At 41.8% G+C, this 25,055-nt stretch overlaps 1 protein-coding gene across 3 annotated transcripts in view; it reads left to right on the top strand.

Moving 5' to 3' along the window:
• grik2 (glutamate receptor, ionotropic, kainate 2) overlaps positions 1-25,055 on the top strand; it is a 244,756-nt gene that overhangs the window by 155,248 nt on the left and 64,453 nt on the right. For all 3 annotated transcript variants that reach the window (XM_065957485.1, XM_065957487.1, XM_065957486.1), the window contains 3 exons: positions 4,017-4,124; positions 8,322-8,435; positions 22,647-22,853. In XM_065957485.1, the coding sequence (XP_065813557.1) occupies positions 4,017-4,124; positions 8,322-8,435; positions 22,647-22,853 (429 nt within the window). The remainder of the gene's footprint in view (positions 1-4,016; positions 4,125-8,321; positions 8,436-22,646; positions 22,854-25,055) is intronic.

Below are 25,055 nucleotides of genomic sequence, written 5' to 3'. Positions count from 1 at the left end.
ATATCCAATTGGATGGAATTACTCAATCATCTACTTATATTTCTACAAAACAGGATTAACCATGGGATTACCTTTTGAAATCCTGCGGTGTAATCAAATAAAAATAAATACATGCCAAGTTTTTCAATGACAAGGCTTAAGGTGTTTTAAATTAGGGGTTGTCCCAAGGGGATTCGGCATAAAAATTTCTCCCGTGATTCCTGCAGGAGAAAACAACCAACGACATTTATCACTCATTTAACATTATACACAATAACACAACATACAAACTCACCGCTGTGTAAATCATACACTCGTTGTCCCGTCTTAGGGAACAAAACAATTCTGTCTCTGCAACATGCGATGAGATGAGGTGAGGGGAAGTGACCTCGTGAACCGGATGTTTATGATAAGTGGGATGAGCTCTGATTGGTTGATAGATTTTTAGCGGAGTTCAGGTGAGATTATGGAATGTTAAGAAAAATAAAATAGGGAAATAAATAAATACAAAATAAAATGAAAACCAATTAATCATAAGTTATGGAGGTTCACTGACTCCCCTTTCAAAGAAAAAAAAATAGAGGGCTAATATCAAATTCAAATTAATTAACCTGGGTTACAGCAGCCTTTATAAGAAATACAGTTAAACTGGACTGGTGCAGAATAGTCAGTCAGTATATCTGTAAAGAGATGGTTTAACACGAGGTCAAAGGACACTACCTTTGAATCGTTCTCTCCAGCGTGCAGAATGACTCCAGAGATGATTGCGGGATATGATTCTGATTGCCCGGCAGATTGAGTGGAAACATAAAGAACATAGTGTGTTATAACCATAATATTTATACAGTTAATTTAACAACCTTAACCGACCTCCTTAGCCCTTGCACCTCATCTAGGCCCCCTTAGATTATCTGACTTGGGCTTCCTGGTTGTCCCCTCGCTCACTCACGGCTCAAGCTCTGAGGTAATTGTGCTTTTGTAGTTAAAGGCTTTAAATGAGATATAAAGTATATAATCTGAAAATAACTCTGTGAGTCATGACTGTCTACAATGAGTGTAACACCCGAGTCCCACTGTCTGTGATGCTTTCAGAGTTTTCAGAGTCCTATCTTCAGTTTGTTGACATCGCCGGGACGGCCGGTTTAAATTGAGTACAGCAACAAGAAGTCCTGACTGCATGATTCGAGATTTCTCTAATTTATTTTGAACTTCTTGTTGTTTAAAAGCGATTAACAGGTATTAATGGGGTGAGGACACTGCCATGTTTGACTGCCTTTGTTCTCCACTTACAGATGTTGTTTGTATGACTGCATGCATCGAGCTGTGACGTCCGTATCGTGTTTGAAACATATACAAAAGCCGTCACACCCCTGCGGTTTAGAAACGCTCACTGTTGTAGGTGATGGTTTGAGGCATCACTGTTATTTTTTTTTTTTTCATCACCAATTCAAACTCCTCAAAGAAGTTTAGAGAAACGATCCCATTTCTGTGCTGCTTAGTTAGGAGTTTAGTTTGTGGGGGACAGAATAGACCTCCACCTCCCTGTTGTGTTAGCATGCTAATGTTCGCGTTATTCTACCTGAAACACATGATTTTAAAGTTCACGGAGATCGTATTCCATGCACACAGTTCTAGAGTTTCTCGACTTAATCACAAACCGCACAGAGACTCTTGCTTTACACTCGGAGGACTTAAAATCAAATCTTCAGATTTAATGAAATGTCCTGAAAGTTTCCAACACTAAAAAAGTAGTCTTTGTTTAATCCATCACTTTAATACAGTTTGATTCAAAGAACTCTGCAACCCCTCCCTTCACTTTCTAGAAGAATATTTATTTTTCAACACAAGCTGTTTTTAAGAAAAGCCCACAAACCCCAGATCTCAGTTTGAGTCCAAGCACAAAGTGAAACAGTTTATTACACTGATTCATTCAAATACAGAATATGGCCCGTCCTGTTTTTCTGGGATCACTTTTGAGAAACTTGGTGGACCTGTAGAGGTCAGCGAACCCCAATTTGAGAACCACTTTGTTGTCTACAATGCTGTCCTTTGTGTTACCTCTGACTCTCAGTGCCTCCATTTTAAAAAAAACAAATCTTTGCTTTGACTGAACACTCCTGAAAAGCTTCTTCCTCCAATTTTTCCAGCAGTTGAACCTTGGGGTCACTGAGCCGGTGTGTGTTTTGAACAGCGGGTGCGGAGACGTTTCTGCGTGAGACGGGGCAAAGACAAAAAGTCAACACGAGAACAGAACGGTGACCTCTAGAGTCAAGTTCACAAGTCGTTTTCTCCACTCCATTTTAAAGCTTTTCCACTCCTGTTTAGTTTTCTGAAGAGTACTTATTGTGCTCGCTGATTTGCTAAGCACATTTTTGGATTGATATCCACCGAGCATTTTTTAAAGTCAGTCAGCCAGTCTTGAAACAAAAAGCTTTAAAGGTTTTCATTAAATATTAAGAGAAGAGCAAACAGTCATATTCTGATTCATTATGTTTTAAATGTCACCACAAATATAGTTAATTACATTATACTAAGGTTGACCTATCATGCTGATCCTCATTTTTAAAACTCACTCAATCAATCATTATTTGTAGAGCGCCAATTCATAACAAATGTTATCTCGAGACGCTTTACAAAAAGCGTGTAAAAGACTGTACTCGTTTTTTTATGTTAAAAAAGAAAATTGGGATAGGGGTAGATGGGATAATGCACATTCCTGTTGTCCACACTTCATTGCCGCTGAGGTCGGAGGTCGGAGCAGGCCGTGCATGAATGAGGACGGCGGTGGTTGTGGGGACGACACAGCCCGATGGTGTTGGCTGGGCGTCGGGGGCGTTGGGTGGTGGTAGTGTCCGGTAGTCACCTTGGTGAAGGTTGGGGAATCTCTGTCTACTCTAAACTCAAAGTTTCAGATCATGAAGTAAATTAATGTCAGAGTAATCCCAGGATGAGTCTGCCGAGGGCGCTAAAAACTACAAATCACACCATAGTTCCCAGATATGAAGCCAAGCCGGTGAAACCTCTCACATAGACTCTCTTCTCCCAGCACTGGAGACCAGCCCTCCCCTGGCAGCCCTGCAGTGTTCTGCCTCCAGAGTGCTTCCAGAGAGCTGGCCAATCAGAAGAGAGTTGGCACGTAGGGAGGGGGGTCTTAAAGAGACAGTAGCTGAAATGAACCGTTTCAGGCAGAGGCTGGAATGAGGGTTTTTAATGATGGTAGTTCCAGATAAGTAAAGAGTTTATTGAGCTGCAGATCATGTAAAGCTGCTCTACAGGTTTCACGTACTGACAACATGAAAAGGGACAAGTTTTACGATATGAGACCTTTAAGTCTGTCAAAACCCTGTCTCGGTTTGTAGCTACATACCAATGATTGAAGACCTAAAGGGACCTAAAGGGATGGATAGATGGACACAAATATTAAAACTCATGTTTTGGCCAGATGTAAATAAAGGCTTAACGATTAGCAGAGAATCCATTTTTAGCTAAATATAACTGACTGAGTCTTTGTAGCTTGCTTAGTAAAATTCCTAATAAATCCCATTGGAGTAACATAGTTCTCTGTGAATAGCTCTGATTCCAGTGCAGAGGAGTGGAGACTCAGAGTCAGAGTACTATGACCAATTTGTTGTGGAGCAGTGGAGTGAACAGAGCGAGTCACTTCCAGGTCTGTGAACCCCCCCCTCATTTAACTAAAGATAGACCCTGAAGTCCCTGGCCTCCAGTCTCTGCAGCACTGTCAGACAACGTGTGACACCTGAGAGAAAGCCACTTTCATGCCACGTTGTCTCCCATCACAGCCCTAAATATCTGTAGAGATCGAGTAATTGTGTTCCCACGGTTACAGATTCAAGCTCAGTGTCTGCGTGGGCTGAGAGATATCAGGTTAGACTGCACAAAACAGAGACAGTGTGAGTGAAAGAGGGAGAAAAAGGAAAGATAAAACTCAGACACTTTGTTAGAAAGCAGAGATGTAGATGTGTTGATGAATGTCTTTTCTGATATCCTCTCTCACCCCCCTCTCTCTCTCTCTTTAGGCTCACTGGGACGGCCTGACCGGCCGAATCACTTTCAACCGCTCCAACGGTCTGAGGACGGACTTTGACCTGGACGTCATCAGTCTGAAGGAGGAGGGGCTCGAGAAGGTAGTGTGTCTGTTCTTTATATCCTGTTTTGTGCATAGTGAAGGGTCTAACCCAGAGTTTACGCTTGACTTCTTTTGGGGGTTTTTGGACAGAAAATGTAATCGCTAACGTTCCAGATTTCCAGCCATATTGAAACTACCGGACAAACTGTTTGCTGTGAAAAGCAAAATATGCAGAATAACCAACATTTAACATCATAAAACACAAACTTAACAACTTGGTTGTGCATTATATTATACCCTTGTCTCTGTACATCTTCACTAATTAAAAAAAAAAAGGGTTGTTGAAAATGGATGTGGTTCGAAAGCCATCCCTCTCAACATCGGTCTGCAAAAGATCACTAAGCAAACTTCAAATTAAAATATGACCTGATGTAAGCTCTCTAGTGGCTCTTACTGGATATTTTTTGGGGGCATTTTTGCCTCCATTTGATGGGACAGCTCTTGAGAGACAGGAAGTGTTTGGAGGAGAGAGAGTGAGGGACGTCAAGCAGCAATGGGCCGAGGTCGGATTTGAACCCACGGCCGCTGTGGCGAGGTCTAATAGCCTCCGTACATGTGGCGCTCGACATAGCTGCTAGGCTATCCTGCTCCCCCAAAAATGATTAATTTAAAAAATATGAATTCAATATTCTTCTCATTTTCCAATTCTTTGTAATTGACAGAAGATTGATGTCGTTTAAAGATCTTTATTAGGCTCCTGTGTTGTCAGTCAGTTTTCTTTGTACTCGTTGGTCTGATTACAAAAGGAACAGCCAAACATTTCATAAGAGTTATTGATGACTGTAATCTCCTTTCATACTTCCTGTGGAAAGCCGCCTTACTGAAAAGAAACACTTTTAATGACAAGTAGGAGAAAACATTTTTTTTTAAATCTGTCTCCCTTTGTCTGTTTCTGAGCTGCTGTGGGGGATTCTTTCATTTTGTTTCTGCTCCTGCTTGATGGGATGGCAGATTTTCACTGCTTCAAGGTTGTTTTATTTTACAGTCTGGGTTTTTTCAATTCAAAGGGCGAGCGACAGCTAACTGTACAGACATTACATCCAGACAGCTACAAACACACTCAGACTGTTAATGTGGTACATGTAGACTGATTTAAACCTCTTAGTGCTGTTTTACTGAAAACACTCTGTGAATAAGTGCAAAGACAGAAGATGATATTATACTTCATGAGATGTTCATAAATAAACGGGACCTTGACATCATCTTATAGCTTGTCTCAGAAAGACGATGAGAAAGATGAAGGATTTTTTATTCTTAAGGATTTATGAGCTGAGGACTTTAAATGAAACAATGCATGGTTGAGGTGTGAGTCATCCACCAGTTATAAACTCTTTCTCTCAGCGTATTATCTACAATATATCAATATCTTAAATGTTTACACATGTAGTGAAGAGCTGAGGTAGATCCAGATCTGTCACCATTAGTGTGTGTGAGAATATTTAGGTAATAGGTCAAGGTCAAGGTTTCTTTATTCGTCTCCCTCGAGTGAAATTTGTCTCAGATACTGGGAAATTGCTGCACAGACAATACATGAAACAAACAATCATTTTATCATCAAATTAAGCTATTTACAAATGTTCAAAACAGGCAAAGTGCTGTCCTCTGTTAGCTGTCTGCTCCAAACATCACTACCCTGGTGAATCCCATTCTCTGGGTATTGGAGCACGCCCACTCGGAAGACTAAAGCCTTCGTACATGGGGCGAGCGCACTAACCACTAGGCTACCAGCACCCTCTTTTTGTTTGTTTTCAGCGACATTCTTCCTCGACTCAGCCCCTGCCCTATTTGGTTTGGATGTTCATGTTTCTCGATTATTTTAAATCTTACTTTGACTTTAAAGACTTTATATACGATTTTTTTGATCCAGCAGATGTCGCTCTTGAGCACCAGCATGAAACCAAAACAACCCGCGCTGCATTGTTGTGTTAGCATGCTAATGCTAGCGATCTTTATTATGCTGGTATCTTCACACTGCATGTAAATTTACCTGAAATGAGCGTGATCTAGAAACACAGTTAAGCAGTGAGTACAGTATGTTATTCTTCTTTTCTCTAGTCCCTCAATTAAACAACTTTTATACACGAGGGGAGGAGTCAGCCGGCCGTCCGGGCGATGTAAACAAAGTGAAGATAGGACTCTGAAAACTCTGAAAACATCACAGACAGTGGGACTCGGGTGTTACACCCATTGTAGACAGTCATGACTCACAGAGTTATTTTCAGAGGATATTCTTGATTTATATTATATTCAAGTGTGAAAAATCACATAGCCCCTGTGACGGTCTGGGTCTTTTCACAGGGACAGGTATTTTTTTAACTGTAAACAATATGACATAAGCACTGGGAGTTTTCAAGCTGATATCCAAAGAGACGCCCCCTGGTTATACCCATCCCCATGGCTTTATCTTTACATACATATGTGGATACAAGTGTTCGGACTCACATGTCTGGACTGGATTATTTATTGGTTAGCATGTGTTAAAGTTCTCACATGAGTGGAAGTGTGTGTGGTTTGCATCTTTTCCCAGGAGTGGCCTCTGCGCAGTACTCAGCAGTCTATTTAAGATTCATGAGATTATCAGCGTGAAGAGAACCTGCTAATACCGCACATGCTAATAATATTCTCCGATGGGACGGCAGACACTTCACACTTCAGCATCCACACAGGTGCCGCCTCGCTGCGGCTCCTGACCCTCTGCTCGGTGTGCTCACACACCTTCATGAATATTTTACCCCATTAATAAAAAAAACCCTTCAGAAGCCCTCCAGCCTCATGAAGCCTGAATTAAAGAGTTGATTTGCAATTACAAAACAGGTCTCGGGCCCCTCGTGCAAGGCGTCAGAGGAGCCCTGAGGAGCGTGTGGCTGATTTGGGTTTGGTGTTTTTGTGGTCGCCGCCAGTGGTGCTCAGGGCGGTGAGGTTGGAGGGGGGAGGCTTGGGTGTTGACTTGAAGAGAGAGCTGAGAGCGGGCAAGAGAGGCCTTGAGGCATGCTCTGATAGCTTCTTCTCCTCCTCGCCTCCTTCAGTGACGTCATCCTCTGACCCTCTAAAAGGCCACAGGGCCAATCCGGATCCTTCAGATCATCTCCGGCGTTATTCCCTGTGGGACGCCAGAACAAAGTGTTGAGGGTTCGCATGGCTGTCAGCCGTGTCCTCAGGGTGCTGCAGGTTTTTATGTCTGAATCCAGCAAAGGAAGACGGGAGAGTTTGAGTGCAGGATATGTCCACGCTGTGCCCGTCTGCCTTTGTGTTTGTAAAGATACAGATACGAGTCCTTAGAGAAAATAGATCCCCCGTTGCAGGAAGTGTAGCATCCTTTGCGCTGAATGTCAAGTAAAGAGTGTGGAGGTTTGAGTCATGGAAGGTAATGGTCAGTTTTTTATCCCACCTGAAGTCTGTACTATGAAACAAGTTCAACATACCTGAGAAATGTTTGGGTTATCTGTCTTCACTAACTCTGACAAACAAGACCACGCTATGTGGTCACTCAAAACCTGATCAGTCAACCCTGAGTTTCCATGAGTGCGCTCACATAAGAAAGCTGAGGAAGCGTCATGTAATCTATTACAATCATGGACAAGTCTGCTATCAGCAGATCATCATATTTCAAAGAACAGAAGAAAGAAAATGAAGAACTTGAACTCATAAATGAGATTTTAACCAAATGCAAAAAAATATGTTTTTCTAACTCTAACATGTGTCTCTAGTCCATCTGTAAACCCCCCAGTGATGAGAAAAGTCCATCCTCTCCGTCTTTTTGCCTGCTCCACTTTTCAGAAAATGTGTGCTCAAACAGGCTGTTTGGAGATTTTCCCTTCATGACATCACAAAGGGCAGTAGCCCCTCCCCCAGGTGGGTGACACTCCCACAGCTAGGTGTTTGTTCTGCCCTCTGAGTCTGCCTTCTCACCGTAAACAATAGGACATGGAGCGAGAAAGACAGAGTACACCCAAGTCCTTCCAGAGAGGGGGCGTGGTCAGATACAGCTCATTTACATATTTAAAGGTACAGACACAGAAACAGCCTGTTCTGAGCAGGGCTGAAATAGAGGGGTTTATAGGCATGATCAAATACAGGATCAGAGTGGATTTAGAATAAGAAACTTCACACACATGTTTTGAGGAGCTCTGAGACTTATTTAAACTGAAGAGGAGGAGGATATGTGATCTTTAAAGTGTTTTATTTTGTTTCACAGATTGGTACCTGGGATCCTCCGAGTGGTCTGAACATGACTGACAACCAGAAGGGAAAGACCACGAACGTCTCTGATTCGTTATCTAATCGCTCCCTGGTCGTCTCCACCATCCTGGTAATTACATTCTTTCACTTCATTTATTAAAACTATGATTATTCTTTTTGCAAAAGTTGATGAAAGACGTGAACCACAGTCCACATTTGTCTTTCAGCTGTTGGCTTGATTTTACATTTAGGTTGTGTGTTTCATGCTTTCTGACCAAACTTAAAAACTGAATCAGTGACAAGAAAATGTAACTCACTGATGTACTCGCTCATTTTTATCTCAAAGGCTTCACTCAGGAGTCATTCTGTGATCTCAGGGTTAAAGTTCAGTCATTTTGTCTGGTAATCAGAGTGATTCAATCATCGTGAAGTGAGTTGAGATATGTGTACAGCAGCTCAGCATCCTGGGCACCTAAACAGCCTTGCCCTGTTTTTGGTCGCTGCACTAACAGTGCTCTCAGTAAAAAATGGTGCAAAAACATTGCCATGCTCGTCATTGTATTTTCTCCCTCACTGACCGATATACAGTTATAAATGTTTGTGGAAACACAACCTCTGCTGTTGATAAATAAAGCCACTGCAGAAGTGCACAAAACTGCAGTTCATCGAGCGTCCACGTGAGGTGAGTTGTAAAATCCTGAAAGTCTCATTAACACCCAAGTTCAAATGTCAATTTTTACAGCATAAATAAACACATTGTTCTTAGGGGGAATTTTTTCATCACTCATCTGTTTTTATTACATTAAGGCTAAGAGTTGTGCAAAATTAGGGGCGTGGCTGATCGGACTAACAGGCGTGCAGGTTGTAGGTGTTTGATCGGAGGCCTTAGACCCGCCTCAGCTCCCCAAGATCCAAGATTGACAAAATTGAGTTTGAGTCAGCATTCCAAAAAATGGAAACCGCAGTCATTTGGCCTCAAGGCACCTCCTAAGAAGAGCTCTGAACAAGAAAAGGAAAACAAGGATGTGGATAAGGTTGATCAATGTTACCTTCAGTCAAATGGAGAGTCAGAGTCTTTCAGTCAGTAAACATTATGATAGGACATGATAGGCTGTCCCCACTGTCAAAGATCAAACAACAGAGTGGGATTACTGATTCAGATTCTAAAGGAACCCCACTGACCAATGCAGTTTACTCATCTTGCTCTAAAAGGATTTCGTTATACTGATGTCTGCAGAACTCGTACAGTTTCCTCCTGCTGCCATTTTGGGCCAACAAAGTGCAAAATGAAATGTGGCAGCTTTAAATGTCTGTTTATAGCCAAATCAAATTGTAATGGTGCTTTATGTGGGGGCCAATTATACTGCAGAAGGCTGGAGGAGCTCTCAGCCATAGCACACTCCCTCCAAAGATGTCATTATTTTTAAGCTTTTTCCTCTCGAAAAATCCTTCAGTGCTTTGCCTGAGCTGCCCTTTCTGTTCAGAGCACTTTCTGGGGGATGCTGCTCTCCGCCTCAATAGAAGCAGAGTACCCCAAAGCACTGCACTCCCAAATTACCAGCTGACTTCACCACAGTGGAGGACTCCAATTTGGTGTTGGGTGGGGGGGGGGGGGGAGGTCAGGCAGGCAAAATTGACTGATTGATTGTCCAATAAGATTTCATGGTTTACGGCTTTTCCTCCCATCGGCCGATTTATCCCCCATATTATGTTGTTTTCTCTGATGCCAGCGGGCCAGAAAACAAGCAAGTCGGTCTGAAACTTTAAGAAGAAGCTGGAAAAAATGAAAATCTTCTGATCGGTATCCAACAGAAGAAGACAAGATTCAGCACCATTAGAGAACTTATTAAGGGCGCGGTCACACTGGCCATCTGTACCGTGCTGTACTCGAGCACGATTGCCCCCCCCCCCCGCTACGCCATTCACACGCTGGCTGGCACGGGTCTTAAAATCACGATTACCTCTTGTACATAACGTCGTAATACAACACATGCACACTTTATGTTATTATGAAGCGTGCTCAGTTTACAAACAGGCGTACGAGAGAGAGAGAGACAGAGAGAGAGAGAGAGAGAGAGAGAGAGAAAATGAGATGCGCGGTCGAGTCCGCGTCTGCACATCAGAGAAATCGCCCTAAATCAAACTGAGTCACGACAGTGAAGGTCTGGTCTACATTCTCTAGTCGAGTCTTTTAACTATCTTCAGATCTCGTCACACCCCCAGTGATAGCGAGTCTTAAGAATAGCTGCTCTGTATTTATGTTTGTGAGATTAAGAGTTGAGAATTCAAATGATTGAAGAGTCAGTTGCTAACCCTCCTACAACCCTAGGATTTGTGTCACACCTTTCCCCCTAACGACACAGAAAAATGCTTCAATAAAGACCGACATAGAAATATTATCATGTCTATTATTATGGTTACTATTATCAACTTCAGTCCTCACCATGCATAGCAACATATTCATTGTGTTTCTGGAATTTAACCCCTTAAATGCCAGTTATTGTGATTAGAACCGGATTTCAAAATAAGACAAAAAACACAAAAAGTGAATAATTTTCCATTCCATATATGGAAAATAGATTTTTTGTTTTGTTTTGGGTGGGATTATCGGAGCCTGGGAGTGTCAAAAATTGGAATCAGCATTGATTTAGTTAAAAAAAAAAAAAATTTGTGTAGTGTCACAACTATATAATAAATGCTTCACCTTTGGCCCTGTTTCCTTGCGATATCACCCGTGTAAACAAAACCAGAATAGCAGGCTTTTATTTTGGATTACCATGTCGGTAAATCATCTTCCATCTGAAGATTTGTGAAGGAACTTCTGCACACACACACACACACACACACACACACACACACACACACACACACACGCACACACACACACACACACACACACACACACACACACACGTCTGCACAGTCTCGGCATCATTTTCTATGTTGCACTGACATGCAATTCTCAATAAGGACTACATTATTGACGCACAGACACACACAATTTTCTCAACGCACACACATGCACACCACATTATGACATTCCTAAAATACACCCAAATTGTTTTAGTTCTGAATATGTCTTGAAGCGGCCTCACAGGCACGATAAAAAATATATAAAACCATGAATGGAGCCATTTTTGAAGAGCTAAAATACAAAAAAAATCCTGAAATTTTTAAATTCACCACAAAATACACACCTGTGGCAAAATATATGCTATATGCATCAACACAGCCAAAATGATCCACAAAAAAAGAGTTTCAAAACATCAAAAAAATGCACTAGGACTGCAGGAGGGTTAAATATAAAATATAGTCTTATACAAAAGAAATACTTAAGGGCAGTCAAACTTATCAGTCATCGTGGAAAATGTGAAACAAAGGGCAGTTTCTTCAGAGAGCTGAGCATGGTCTCATCTGTAACCTTTACATAGCAGCAGTCTGAGCTTTAGAAATTACTAAACAGGAATAATCAATCATGGGAGTGCAGTCCTTTTTTTTTTTTAAACTGAACGGAAATTAAAAATGCCTCAAACTATTCCTTTCATTAATCTACAAAGATAAATGTTTCTTTCATGACCTTAACACAAACTTATTGCCAACATGGAGGACCTGGGAGCACACTTTTTCTGCCCGCTGAACATCTTGTTCTCCGTGTACAGATCGTCCCCTCTGCGCTCGTTTCTGTGTGAACATATGCAGCATGTACTCCTACAGACAGCAGGCGCTCACTCTGTGTCATGAGAGGCATGACAGTGGAGGCAAAAGGCTCACAGCGTGACAAATGGAAGCAACATACCATCCTGCTACTGAGGAGGGAAGCATAAAAATAACAATATCAAGTAAATTAGGGGTTGTCATTAGTTATGGCGGGGCCTTCTTTTCCTTCCGCGCGTGCTGAGAAGTGATTGGATTGCAGTTATTAGCAAAAGACTCTCCGTGGCTGTAATTGCCGTATCAGGATTGAGTCATGGGGAGATGTGTGATGGCTGTGAGCAGTGAGGAAGAGAAGGGAGGGCTGACAATAATTGGGTTTGTTACATTTGATTGATGCACACTTTCATCCAGCTTCTCATCATTTTTCTCAGGGATTATGCACGATAAAACATGATGTAATTACCGCTGAGATCTTGGCCTATCAACACTTTTATCTACTTTGAAAATCGCTCCCGTTATGTCGCGGCAGAAATGAAGCAACGTTTAGGCTAATGGCGGACGCTGCGGATGATAAACTGTATCATGTTCTTCAGTTAAGGGAGGAGTGGGCCGGCTCACACTGCCACAGAAACATCACATGTTGTATTTTATCACTGCAGGGGAGCAGTAGAGCGACCTGCCTGTTTCACGAAGCTGAATTTTTATACAACTCAGTGTTAGTGTTGCTAAATATTACTCTGTACATGGACTGTAATTTGCATTTAATTGTGTTCTCTGTTGCAAAGCACGGGGACACAAATGACTCAGCAGCTGGGACAGTCAGGGCAGCGTGTGCCTCGTTATAGATTTCATGATTTTTATTTAAATATCTGTTGCCTAACTATGGAATCATATTTGTGCCAAAAAAAATCAAACAAAACTTCTCAAATTGAAAACAAAAAATAAGACTGAAAGAGAAATAATCTCACTGAAGCAAAAAACAAATGACTTGCAATTAAAACATTTGTGTAATCATGTAAATAATCAGCCTTTTTCTTTTCTTATTATCAGTCCTTTTGTTTACAATTCCCTCTTTTTTCTTTCTCACTGATCAGACTTTTGCTCTCTCTGTCAGCTTTCTTGTTTTTGAGGAATGTGTCCCCATTGGCTGATGAGTTTTTGAGTGACAGCTCAATGCCCCAGACGTTCCAGGAAGTCTTTTTACTTTCAGAAATATAATGACACAAATGATGATTCCATACCTAACCAGCTGCTGTAAGACACATCAGATCATCATTGATCATCTCTAGTAATCCTCTAGCTAAGCTGCTTGTAGACCAACGAGTCGTCCAGATTTAACCTCTCACCACCACACCTGCCAACACTTCTCCTTTTTCCCACGTTTCTCACGTTTTTCATGCAGTTGTTTTAAGGTCTCACAGCATCCAAATACACACATCCCGAGGTTTTGTATGTTTGAAGATACTAAAGTCGCCTTCTCGTTTATAAATCACAATCCACAAGAAACACACATTTTCAAACCCCTCTGTCCCAGCAACCTGGCAACCCACAACCTGACTCAAGGGATGTGTGCACGGCTGACCACTGTGAAAGCAGGTATGCAAGACCAAAGCTAGATAAGGACTGATTCACTAAGCGTATTTTGCTAGTGATATTTAACCGCAAAAACACCCATCATGCTTTGCTGTGTGCAGGTTGCTCCTGTTTTGCATGTTAACATTGAAGATGAATCATCAGAAAATCAACTTTCTGCATAAAGCTGCGACCTTACACTGACGGGTGCATTTATTTGTTTCCATATATTGATTATGAGCATGCAGGGGGGATTCCACTGGAGCTGTGTGCGCCACATTGGAGCTAACTGCCCTCTCTTGTCAATGATTTTGTTTCCACCGAAAACGCTGCTGGTTCGTCTCTGGCGCTTTCCAGCAGCGCCATCCTACTCTCCCCCCACTCCAAATAAGTCAGAAGTCTATTTTCAAAATAGGCTGCTGCGAGCAAACGGTGCTACACAGAAAAAAGTATTTAGAGATATTTCTCAGCTGCAGCCACCTCATGTGTCAAATATTTTCGTTTAGTTATTTGGGCTGTCTTTAAAGACAGGACTGTGAGTCAGAAAATCAAGTAGAGAGAGAATGAGGAAGGACATGCAGAAAAGGAGCCACAGGTCCCATTTGAACCCAAATCCCTCGCTTTAGAGGACTTCAGCCTCTGTACATGGGATGCGAGCACTAACCACTAGGCTACCTGTGCCACCCCGTGTCAAATAGTTTATCTGAAAGCTTTCACTTTCTATGCACTGTTGGAAAAAAATGTAAATATACTAAGGTGATGGGCGCTGATTTGTCTGTGCTGTGGTCATATTGGGCCTTTTGTCTGCATTAACACAGCCATGTGTAGATTCCAGTTGGACATTAAAATACATACAGGTATCCCAAATAGATGCAGGTGCAGTGCAGCTTTTAGATTTCAGATCGACATGAAATGTCTGAGTTTTCTGGAGGAGCAGGATTTGAGGATGGGTTTGTATCTTTTCTATTATTTACTCAAGCTGTGCAATCTTTCAATCAGGGGTTTCTTGAATAAAACAAACATGTGTCTTTGTCTCTGAAGAACATCAGCAGGAAAAAAGATCTGAAAATAGAAATCTGTTCCAAGGACAACACGTGAGGAAACAGGATTAACAAACAACAGAGCTGATCGCCGTAAGCTCCCAGAGTTTTCCAGGAAAAGACACAGATGTGGGGGAAAAGAATTAATGTATAGGCTTTGAAGCATTAATCACTTTTGATAGTGAAGGATATGTAATGTAAAGGATCATTACGCTGCATGCCATCAAACATATGTTGTTAGTGGAACACTTCCTGTGATTATCTGCTGCGTGATGCAGCTCATTTTCCTCATTTGTCCTCGGGACCGGTGTTACCATCAGCTCCTCGCACGCAGCACATTCATCAGATTGTGAAAGAGTAATTAAACTAGATTTACTGAAATAAACTCAACAAAGATAGGTTCTCTTTTGCACAAGAATCAATAACAGACTGAGGAACTGATCACAAATGTTTTGTCCCAAATATTTGTAACCAGAAAAACACGGGCCCTCGTACCTCTGTGCACATCGGGGTTTGCTGTAAGACGGGAAGTGGCTCAGAGTCTTTATCAGACACAGAAGGTTGAGTTATCATTTGTTTTGGAAACAACATGAGCCAACTGAGACGAGTCCAAATCCTGCAGTTCCTTGAGTGTCCACTAGAGGCTGGCTGCAGAAGCACAGGAAGTCACATACACACCCATTCTAAAAAGCCTGTTTTTACAGCAGAGATGAACATGTTTACAGCCTGGTTCAAAAAACCAAATAGGTGTGATTAGCTCATGTCTGGATGGACACACACTGTACGGGGGGTGAATGTTTTGATGACTCATCAGTTTTGATTTGATGAAGGATAAGAGTTATTCACAATAAGGCGTGTAGCTGACCTGATTGACAGGTGGGCGCGGTGTAACGGTTTGTCAGGAGGTTTAAAACCCGCCTCAGCTCCAGCTCTCAGCCTGTCGTTAGGTTGACTCAAAGTTAGACTGAGACAGCATTTCCAGCATGGAGACCGCCATCGATGGGACTCCAGCGCCCCCTGCAGGAACAGACGGGTGACATCACTCAGGCTTCATCCTTTAATATTGTTCATGTCTCACAAGGCTTACTGTGTCTTACCAGTAGGTGGTGCTATGACAAAATTGCGGTTTTGTTATGTAGCTATGTGTAGACGGTGCCTTTCAACAAACATGCAAAGTTGGACTCTGTTTCGACCCGCAGACGTTTTGAGTTACAGCAGCTTACTGTTTCAAGGCGAGAAATCCATTCACGTCAGGCGCCATGGCAACGCCCTTTGACTTTTGTGTATGCTTTTGATAACACTTCAGCCTTGAGGCTGTTTCAAGTGAAATAAGACACTGTGTCAGTGGAAGTCAAAGTTCAATCCCTGCAAAAAAATAAAAAATGGTTTTAACAGTTTTCAGTATCAGATGCACATAAAGAACCTTTTTCATACCAAGAAAATGCTCTAAGGTCAACAAGTAATACATCAAAATGTTTACCAGATGATTACCTCCCATCAGCTGGTTAACATATACCCTCGAGTTGCTGAGTTTGCAGAGTATTATTTGTGTTTTTAAGTTGAGTCTATTTAATTTGTGATAGAAATAGTGCAGCCACAGACGTCTTTTATCTCCACTATCTTCCTTTTGTTTTATTCCAGCCAACGGGCCGTCCTCCATCAGGCCGCTGCATGCCGAGAGCACCTGGATGATTCGCTTTGTTCTCAGCCCCACTGCATGGAAGGGGAATCAATAACACTAAAATAATGTTTGAGAAGGACTCAAATAAGGCGGCATCGTTTGTTTTAACTGAGGCACAAAATCCATTGTTTTTAATTTGTGGAAGAAGAATGGGCCTCAATGTGTGTTTAAGGAGAGTCTGCGGAGAGAGAGATGGGAGTGCTATAGCTTTAATTAGGTTTGCTTTACGGAGATACTTGGCTTCTCCTTCGCTCTCTGCTTTTAATTAAAGATACAGCGGCCTCCGTCTGCAGCCCGGCTCGCTGCAGGACAGCGGAGGGAGTGTGTGTGTGTGTGTATGTTTGTGTTTATTCAGGGGATGCTGTGGAGGGAAGAACGCTGAGGAGAACCAACAAGAAAATGAGTTTTTATCAGTGACTGATATGTAGGAAGTCCACCAACTCAATAAATTAATATATAGTTAAATACATTTAGGGAAACTTTTTAAAAAGAGGTCAACATTTACTGTTATTTTGAATCTTCTGGCTTCACTTGCGGTGACGTATTTTGCCGTCCATTCTTCATACAGTCTTTGGGTAATGTGCTCATGTGTCAGATTTTGTTCTTCACACGGATGTCATGATGCGTGAGTACAATTTTCTCAATCGTAGCAGGAAATCAATGCATGGTTAAATCAATTATTAAAAAATTGTCACTTTTGCCGCTGTAATTCTTAAAATACAGACATTTTTAAATCTCTGTTGGTCTAAAAATCAAACACAAATAAACAAACTGTGTGAGTTATTGCAGAACTTAAACGAGTGGAGCAGAGGAGCTCAAATAGATATATACTCATATGAAATGAAAACCCTGTTTCACCAAGTCTCCTAAATTACAAGGTACAAGTTGTAAGGTTTAGTTTTGCATTTAAAAAAAAAAGAAGTGAAATAGATAAATCAGCCGGCCGATAGCTCATGTTAGCATATCCAGTGACTATCGGTATCGGTGAATATGTGCCGAAATTACTAGATTTATTCACCAGTTAAATAGCTTTTAATTTGAGTTTCATTGTATTACACTACCATTCTCTTTCACCAGTAGAGGGCGCTAAATGGATTACAACAAGCATCGTCACTCTCCAGAGTTTTGATGAACGTACATGAGCAGTTACTTTCCAGTTGAGTGACCATCTTGTCTTCATTAAATATCTTTTCCACGAGTGTTGATAACTGCATTTGAGGATGATCGAACATACTGTAGATCTAAGAAAGATATCGGCCAATTTATCATTATCAGATCGATATCGGTATCGGCCCCTAAAATCTCATATCGGTCGAGCCCTAATGTGAAGGGAGAGGTTCCTCAGATGTTCTGGCTTACGATCTATAAAGAGAATAAAACCGTTCTCCTCACCGTTTTCCAGTTGCACGGTTAAAGGTAAAGGTAAGAGCTCTTTCTGTCCAGTAGGACTCACAGGTAGTGCAGACTGTTCCAGCGAGAGAAGCTCACTGTTAATGAGCCCGGCGACTGTTTATGATAATTACAGTCTTTCACAGCTGACAGAAGGTGAAAGGTCGCACGCTGCTAATGGGCTCACAACGGCGTCTTTGTGCTCGACATGCGAGATAACAGTTTGGTCCACTCGTTAACATGGCCGCAAATACAGCGAGGGAGAGAACGGGGGATGAATGACATGATGATTCAAAGGAGCTGAGGAGGAATTTAAAAGTCAAGATGTTCAGTAATATCTTCGCCTCTTTACATAAAATTCTCATTATGTGTTTGGATGTAGCCGTTACTACAAAGTAGATGTAGCTCCAATCAGCATTCAGCATGGCAACAAGAGTGATTGCTGTCAGATGGGAACCACTTAGCGAGGTTTTCTACCGTCATTGCAAAGTATAAACATTTTAAGGTTGCTGCTTTAGGGCCCCCTTCTGGTCCGGGGCCCCAAACCGTTGACTGCCCTGCCTGTTGACGATCCATTGTCAGTTTACACCTTTTCATGTTTGTTAAACACGGTGACATCACTCTGTCAATGAACATGCAGTGACGACTCATGAGTCTGTCGTTGGAGCTCCGGGCAAACCAAGCGGGACGACTCTATTGCGAGAAATAAAAAAGCACAAAATTAGGCCTGAATTACAAAAAGCTGCATGCAAAGGTTCACTTGCTAAACGTACAATATGTAGAATTTAACAAAAATATTTAAATTAATTAAAAAGTAAAAAGTATATATTTTACATTACCGCAAATATTTCCCACAGTTATCAAAGCCAGAGAAATCTGTGATTTATATAGTTGTAACAGGGCATGTCTTGTCGTTGACATATGTTTACGGTTGCAAATCAAATACAGCTGCATAAGGAAGAGGGAGCTGCTACATCGCATAGTCGACAGCAGCGTCCAAATCATCGGAGGCGTAACACTTGTCAACATCAAAAAGTGTAAAAATGCAAATAAAAACATGATGTCATGCAAAAGAGCTTTGTAAGAAGAATCAGTGGAATATTTCCATGTAAAGGCCGCTGTAGTTAAAAGAAAACAACCCCGTTAATAAAACACTAAATGGAAATCATCCTCGTTTAAGAGCTCTGAGCAAAAGGTGCCTCGTTTTATGAGTCCGCTCTGGTGAGGAAGTGTAAGAGAGTGTGCTCGTTCCATTCCACTCAAACGACTTTAATAAACCCATTAAGGGACAAAAATAAAGATCCTTAAAAATCCTCATTTACACTTTTATATCAACAGTATTTATAAATGCTGTCCTCCTGCACAAAGTCCTGAGAGAACTACCTGTAAGGATTCAAACCAGCATGCCATCACCATCCAAACAGCAGTGGTTTCAGTTACCATGGCGATGAGCAGGAAGGGAAACACTCGTCCCTCCTTGGATTGTTAGATGTTATAATGAATGAGTAGGAGTAAGGTGTTGTCATACACTGCTGTCACATCTGTGTGCCGGGGGTCATTAAGCTGACCTGCCAGCTGAGTGTTTTGTGTTTTTCAGATTTAATTTTTTTTTTTAATATCCTTTTTACCTGTGACGTCACACTCGGGGTTGTTCAGGTATGTGACTTGTAGTTGTTTTCTTAACATCGCCTCCTGATTGAAAAGCAACCCAGAGAGACAGATGAGTTCAGTTCGGTATGGTACACAGTTATTGGTGTTTCCACCGTCAATCCGACAATGAAGGCTGGAGCTAGAAGCACTGCAGTCCGTTGATTGGCCAAAAGAAGTAAAAGACTAGTTGATTAGTAAAAGACAAACACAAAAGGATCCATGATTAAATGTCCCATGGATTTGGAGAGAGTCATTCAAGGCAGTTTTTGTTTTATGCCTCGGAGATGCAGACCTTCCCAAGAATCTCGCGTTCTTCTTCTTTGTTGGATTTGTTGGCGGTCTCCACTATGTTGCGCTGTGATTTAGTGATGTTTAAGGGTAAGGTTGGCTGTGGAAACGCAAGTAAGATCAGTGTTTACTGATCCAAACTGTATCAAACCAAACCTGACCACTTGGTGGAAACGAGGCTTTAGTCCTTAAGAGCTGACAGCCCGGTTTGAATCCGACCTGTGGCTCCTTTACCACTTTCCCCACCCTCTCTCTCTCTCTCTCTCTCTGGTTTCTGACTCTATCCACCGTCATGTCTCTAAATAAAGGCACAAAAAGCCTTCACTCAGTCACATGATTTCTGTTGAGAGATTACAGGTTACATCTCTCATCTACATCCACTCAAACAAACTCTCGTGTGTTCCAGTGTTTGTCCTGTGTGTCTTGACACTGCAGCCGCTCTGGTATCGATCCGTGTGTGGAAACAGTTTTCTGCTTTTTCATCACGATTACATCAGTATCCTTTCAGCCATGTAGCTACAGAGGTAAAAAGGAAACCATCATACTGCATATGACCTACGGCTAGATACAAATGAGCTGAGTCAGCAATTATAGAACAGATAGAGGGGTTACAGTGAGGCGGTTATTACACTTTCAGATCTGCTGCTTTTACAGAAGTGTGAAGACGTTCTCATAAAGGTTTTCGGGATTTTGCAGATCTCACAGAAATTATGAACTTCTGTTAAGTTGATCGTCTAACAGTTGTTGGTGCTGAAGGGGTTAAAAATGGAAAGTTGTTGCAGGTTGATGAAGTCAAATATATTAATTAGAGCCGGGTTTTGTCCACAACCTCACAGTTCAATTCCATTTAAATTCTTTGGGTCGTGATTTGATTCAATATTGATCAACATGCTTTGATATTAAAAATACCCAGATGACTCATCACACCATCTGACATTTGTTAAATAATGATATGTGCATTGTTTGTATAGGTTTAGAACAAACTGACTTAAAAAATGTATTTTATCATTGCATTATTCTTTAATAAACAAAGAATAAAACATTAAAGTATGCAGAAGTATGGTGACACCCACAGTGCCCCCAGTGGAGAGGGGCGTCATTACAATGTAAAAAATCGATCTCAGGATTTCCCTGAATCGATATTGAATTGGGAATAAAATAATTGCAATGCATTGATGAATCTATATTTTTGAAACTAGCCTTAATATTAATGTTGTTCTTCTTGTGAAAATATAATTGTCTTAACTCTTATTTTCACAAGGTACAATAATTTCATGGATTTATACATTTGGATAAATGAACACGATAGATCTTAAAACATATACGTGTACCTGTGGCTTTCTCTGGTGTAAAACATGATTCATGTTGTCTTTGAGTCAATACCCACGAAGATTAAATTCTGTATTCTAAACTAAAAATCACTTAAAGGGGACATATTGTGAAAAATCCACTTGTACAGTGTTTCTGAACATATATCTGTGTAACCTGAGAGTCTACTGACCCACAAAATGTGAAATAAACCCATCCAGTCCTTTGTTTGTGGTCTGCATAAGTCTTACAACACAGAGAAAAATGCTCTGTTTCAAATGTGCTCTCCTTGTGATGTCACAGTGGGATTCTGGTAAAAAAAAAACAAAAAAAAAAAAACCTCCCCTCCCCTGGTATCTCCACCCATGGACTCCACCCCCAGACTAGAACAAAACTTTTACACAGGTCCACCATTTTTATTCTCACTACAGAGGAGTGATGTCTACTGGGAAAACTCAGGTGTGGGGGGGGGGGGGGGGGTCATTACATTTAAAGAGACATACACACCAAAACAGAGCGTTCTGAGAGAGCTGGTTTATACAGGGTCACAAACCTCCTCTGGTGCTTGATTCATGTTATATTTTGACCAAAGCACAGCACAGATGTTTCATTTAGACCACAGGGGGGCTGTTTGAAAAGGTGGAGGAGGGGACTGTTTGAAAAGGTGGAGGAGGGGACTGTTTGAACAGGTGGAGGAGGGGGGAGAATATGTCCTCTTTAAGTATGCCTGGACTTTGCACCTGCAGAAATGTTTTCCCAGACATAATTTCAGATCTGCAACACAAAACTTAAATAAATAAATAAATGAATCTGTTTTAGATATTTTTGCAGCAGAATGGTACATTGTGTCCTCACGGAGCTGCAGTGAAAGCGTTATCCTCAACATCTGTCTGTGTACGGCATATTTATGCTAAACTGTGAAAGCAGTCTGTTTGTTTGGCTGACACTACCGGTGAAAAGAACAAACTGTTTGTTTTTTGCCCCCCCGCGCACACGTCTTACACGCCCGCATGCTGCTAAAAACTCCAGCCAGTGGAATGTGTCAAAGCTGTTAGCAATCTTTAATGATTTTTTTTTTTTCAGTCATCGCCACAGTTATACTATAAACAACACCTGTCTGACAGGATATATTCCAGGATTTATTTGTCTGAGAGAGACAAGGGAGTCGTAAGGAATGAGGGACGCGGGGTGAGAACGAGCGTCTACAGGCTAACGGAGACAGATGGTGCGTGGAGCCGAGGTATAGAGAGGGGAGGAAGCGAGCGGGCGGAGGGAGGAAGCGAGGAGGTGGAGGACATGTTCAGTAGGCGGGAGGGGAGGAAAAGAAGCAGCATAAAAGAAGACATTAGTAATCTCCCCAACTGTTTTGTGTGAACAGAGCTGCAGTGCCGGCTCTCGCTCTCTCGCTTTGTGTCCGTCTATCAGCACCTCTTATCTTATTGACAAAGCATGCGGTGTCCCGAAAGCTGGGCCCGGGCCCAAAGCCAGAACCGCTAAGCCTGAGAGGAGCACAGAGTCATTGATACGGGGGGGATTATCTCTTATTATGGTCATGCCTCACTTTGCACCCACCCTGTAGCCCACATCACAGGACTGGCACTGCTGGCAAACACACACACAGTGCCGAGCCCAGTGTGTGTCAGGTCTATCTCACACATCAGACAGGCTCTCAGATACAGGGCCCTTATCGGCAGGTAAAGAGATGTGAAGGTCTGCAGGGGACTCATCCCTTCCTCCCTCTTTTTCTCTCCCCTGACAGGAGGAGCCGTACGTGATGTTCAAGAAGTCAGACAAGCCGCTGTACGGGAACGACCGCTTCGAGGGCTACTGCATAGACCTGCTGAGGGAGCTGTCCAGCATCCTGGGCTTCACGTACGAGGTCCGCCTAGTGGAGGACGGGAGGTACGGCGCTCAGGACGAGAACACGGGCCAGTGGAACGGCATGGTGAAGGAGCTGATGGACCACGTGAGTCTCTGAACTTCATTATTTAGATTTCAGGATCATGAGTCTAATCAGTACCCTTACCCAGACTGTTTTGTCCGCTGACTTTTTTGAGGGGTCTAAGTCAGGGGTTCTCAAACTTTTTTAGACCATGGACCCCTTTCAGGTGAGAAATATTTCCAAGGACCCCCCTCATTATCGTATCGTTGATAAGCTATTAATACTATATAATAATCAGAGGTGTCAAAAGTATTCACATTCATTAATCAGGTAGAAGTACAGATACTAGGGTTTAAAAAGACTTCTGTAGAAGTTGAAGTATCAACAACAAGTAAAAGTGTAAAAGTACTGGTTTCAAAACTACTTAAAGTATAAAAGTAAAAGTTATGTAAGGGGGAAAAAATGCCATTAATGACAAAAGCTGAAAATGAACGCATTTTAGTAGAATGCAAATACATTAAAGAACCATATATGTGTACTACTGAGCATTAACATGTGTTTCATGGAGCGGAAGATATGATGACTAGTTGCGTATAAGTATTGTAATGGTGCAAAAAGTCAAACTTCAGAGGCATGTTATCAGTAGCCTTTATTGGAATGTAAATGTACATCCAAGCTTAGCTGCAGGAATCTGTGAGGGCAACGGATGTAAGAAAACAAAACTGGACAAGAAAATTGGTGTACCCCAGGGCAGGCTTAGTAACAATTACTCTTGTATGGTCAAATTCATTCTATCCGGATGGCGCGATTTATCTGGATAGGTTTTTGTTTTTTTGCGTGTTTTTGAACGATGACAAGCCGGAATGAAATATGAGTAACAAGGCTGTTTTTTAAAATGTAAGGAGTAGAAAGTACAGATAATTGCGTGAAAATGTAAGAAGTAGAAGTAAAAAGTGGGCTGAAAAATAATTACTCCAGTAAAGTATAGATACCCAAACTTTCTACTTAAGTAAGGTAACAAAGTATTTGTACTTTGACACCTCCGGTAATAATGTACTATGTAGTACTTTGCAATGATAAAATTAGGCTACATTTATACTAGTAATACTAGTATACTAGTAGTAACAAGTAATTCATTTTTATAAACGTTAAGAAAATGTTGATAATCCTTTATTCATGTCACGATCATCAGAATTGATCTAATGGTACAAAACTAAAGTGGGCGGGAGTATTGGACAAAATAGTTGATTATATTGGTGCAAGAGGTCCCAGTTTGTAGATATGCTTTTTTCAATTCATTTACAATTGTTTGTAAATTATTCCGCGGACCCCCCAATCCCCTGGGGGTCCTGGGACCCCACTTTGAGAATCACTGGGTCTAAGTGACTTATGAGTACAAAAAGTTTCAAACTGCTCCATTAGATTGCTTCATACTGTAGCTGTGAAACAGGCCACACTGGCTCCTTTAAAAGTTCATGTTCTCATCACTGACAGGCTCAGATTTTTATTTTTTAGGTGTCTGACAACTTTACAGAAAGGAACCCCGACAGAGACAGACCTTTTTGTTCTTTATGTTCAAAAAGGAAGACGTTTCTATATCATTAAAACGTGTAACAGGAGGTAACAACGAGCCTCTTTTTTCAAAGTACAGTGATGCGAGGATAGCATAGATTCTGCTGTGACTAGTTTCCCCCACAGAGCTTATTAAAAACACACACACACAATCTGCTCACAGCGTAGATCATTACGCCCAACAAAGACACACTCAGGATAAACTGCACGGGCAGGAAAATGTCTCGTACTGCTTGGTCAACGGTCGATATCTGACCCCCCGTTAGAAGAAGCAACCCGTGAGGGGTCAGCTCTCCTTAAGACCGGGCTTCTGTCTCTGCTCTTGATCAGAGCAGTGATTGGCTGTTGTGACAGATCGTCTGGTCTTTTCATGGGTGAAGGGCCCCATCCCCCTAGCGACGACGATGTTCAAGCATGGGCTTGCCCCACTTCCTGGCTTGACTGAGACAGATGGTGATTGCAGCAGACAGGCCCCTCAGAAGGCCGAGGGAATGTGCACTCACACAGAATGAGGTTCAGTTTGAGGAAGAAACGCTGAATTAAACTGAACAAGTTGGAAACATCCAGTCGGAGAAATCTGCCAAAGTTATCTCCGGTCTGCTCCAACACAGTCGACACATCCTGATGCTTTTTTTTTCTGCATGCATGCAGGGCTGCGTTAAAGAAGCCTGGGTACATTCAGAGATGGCTGATATCAGCATGAATTTTTCAGGT

Source organism: Labrus bergylta, chromosome 8, assembly GCF_963930695.1.
Source record: "Labrus bergylta chromosome 8, fLabBer1.1, whole genome shotgun sequence".
NCBI lineage: Eukaryota > Metazoa > Chordata > Actinopteri > Labriformes > Labridae > Labrus > Labrus bergylta.
The sequence above is the reverse complement of the archived record's forward strand: the minus strand, read 5'-3'. Positions and strand labels throughout refer to the sequence as shown.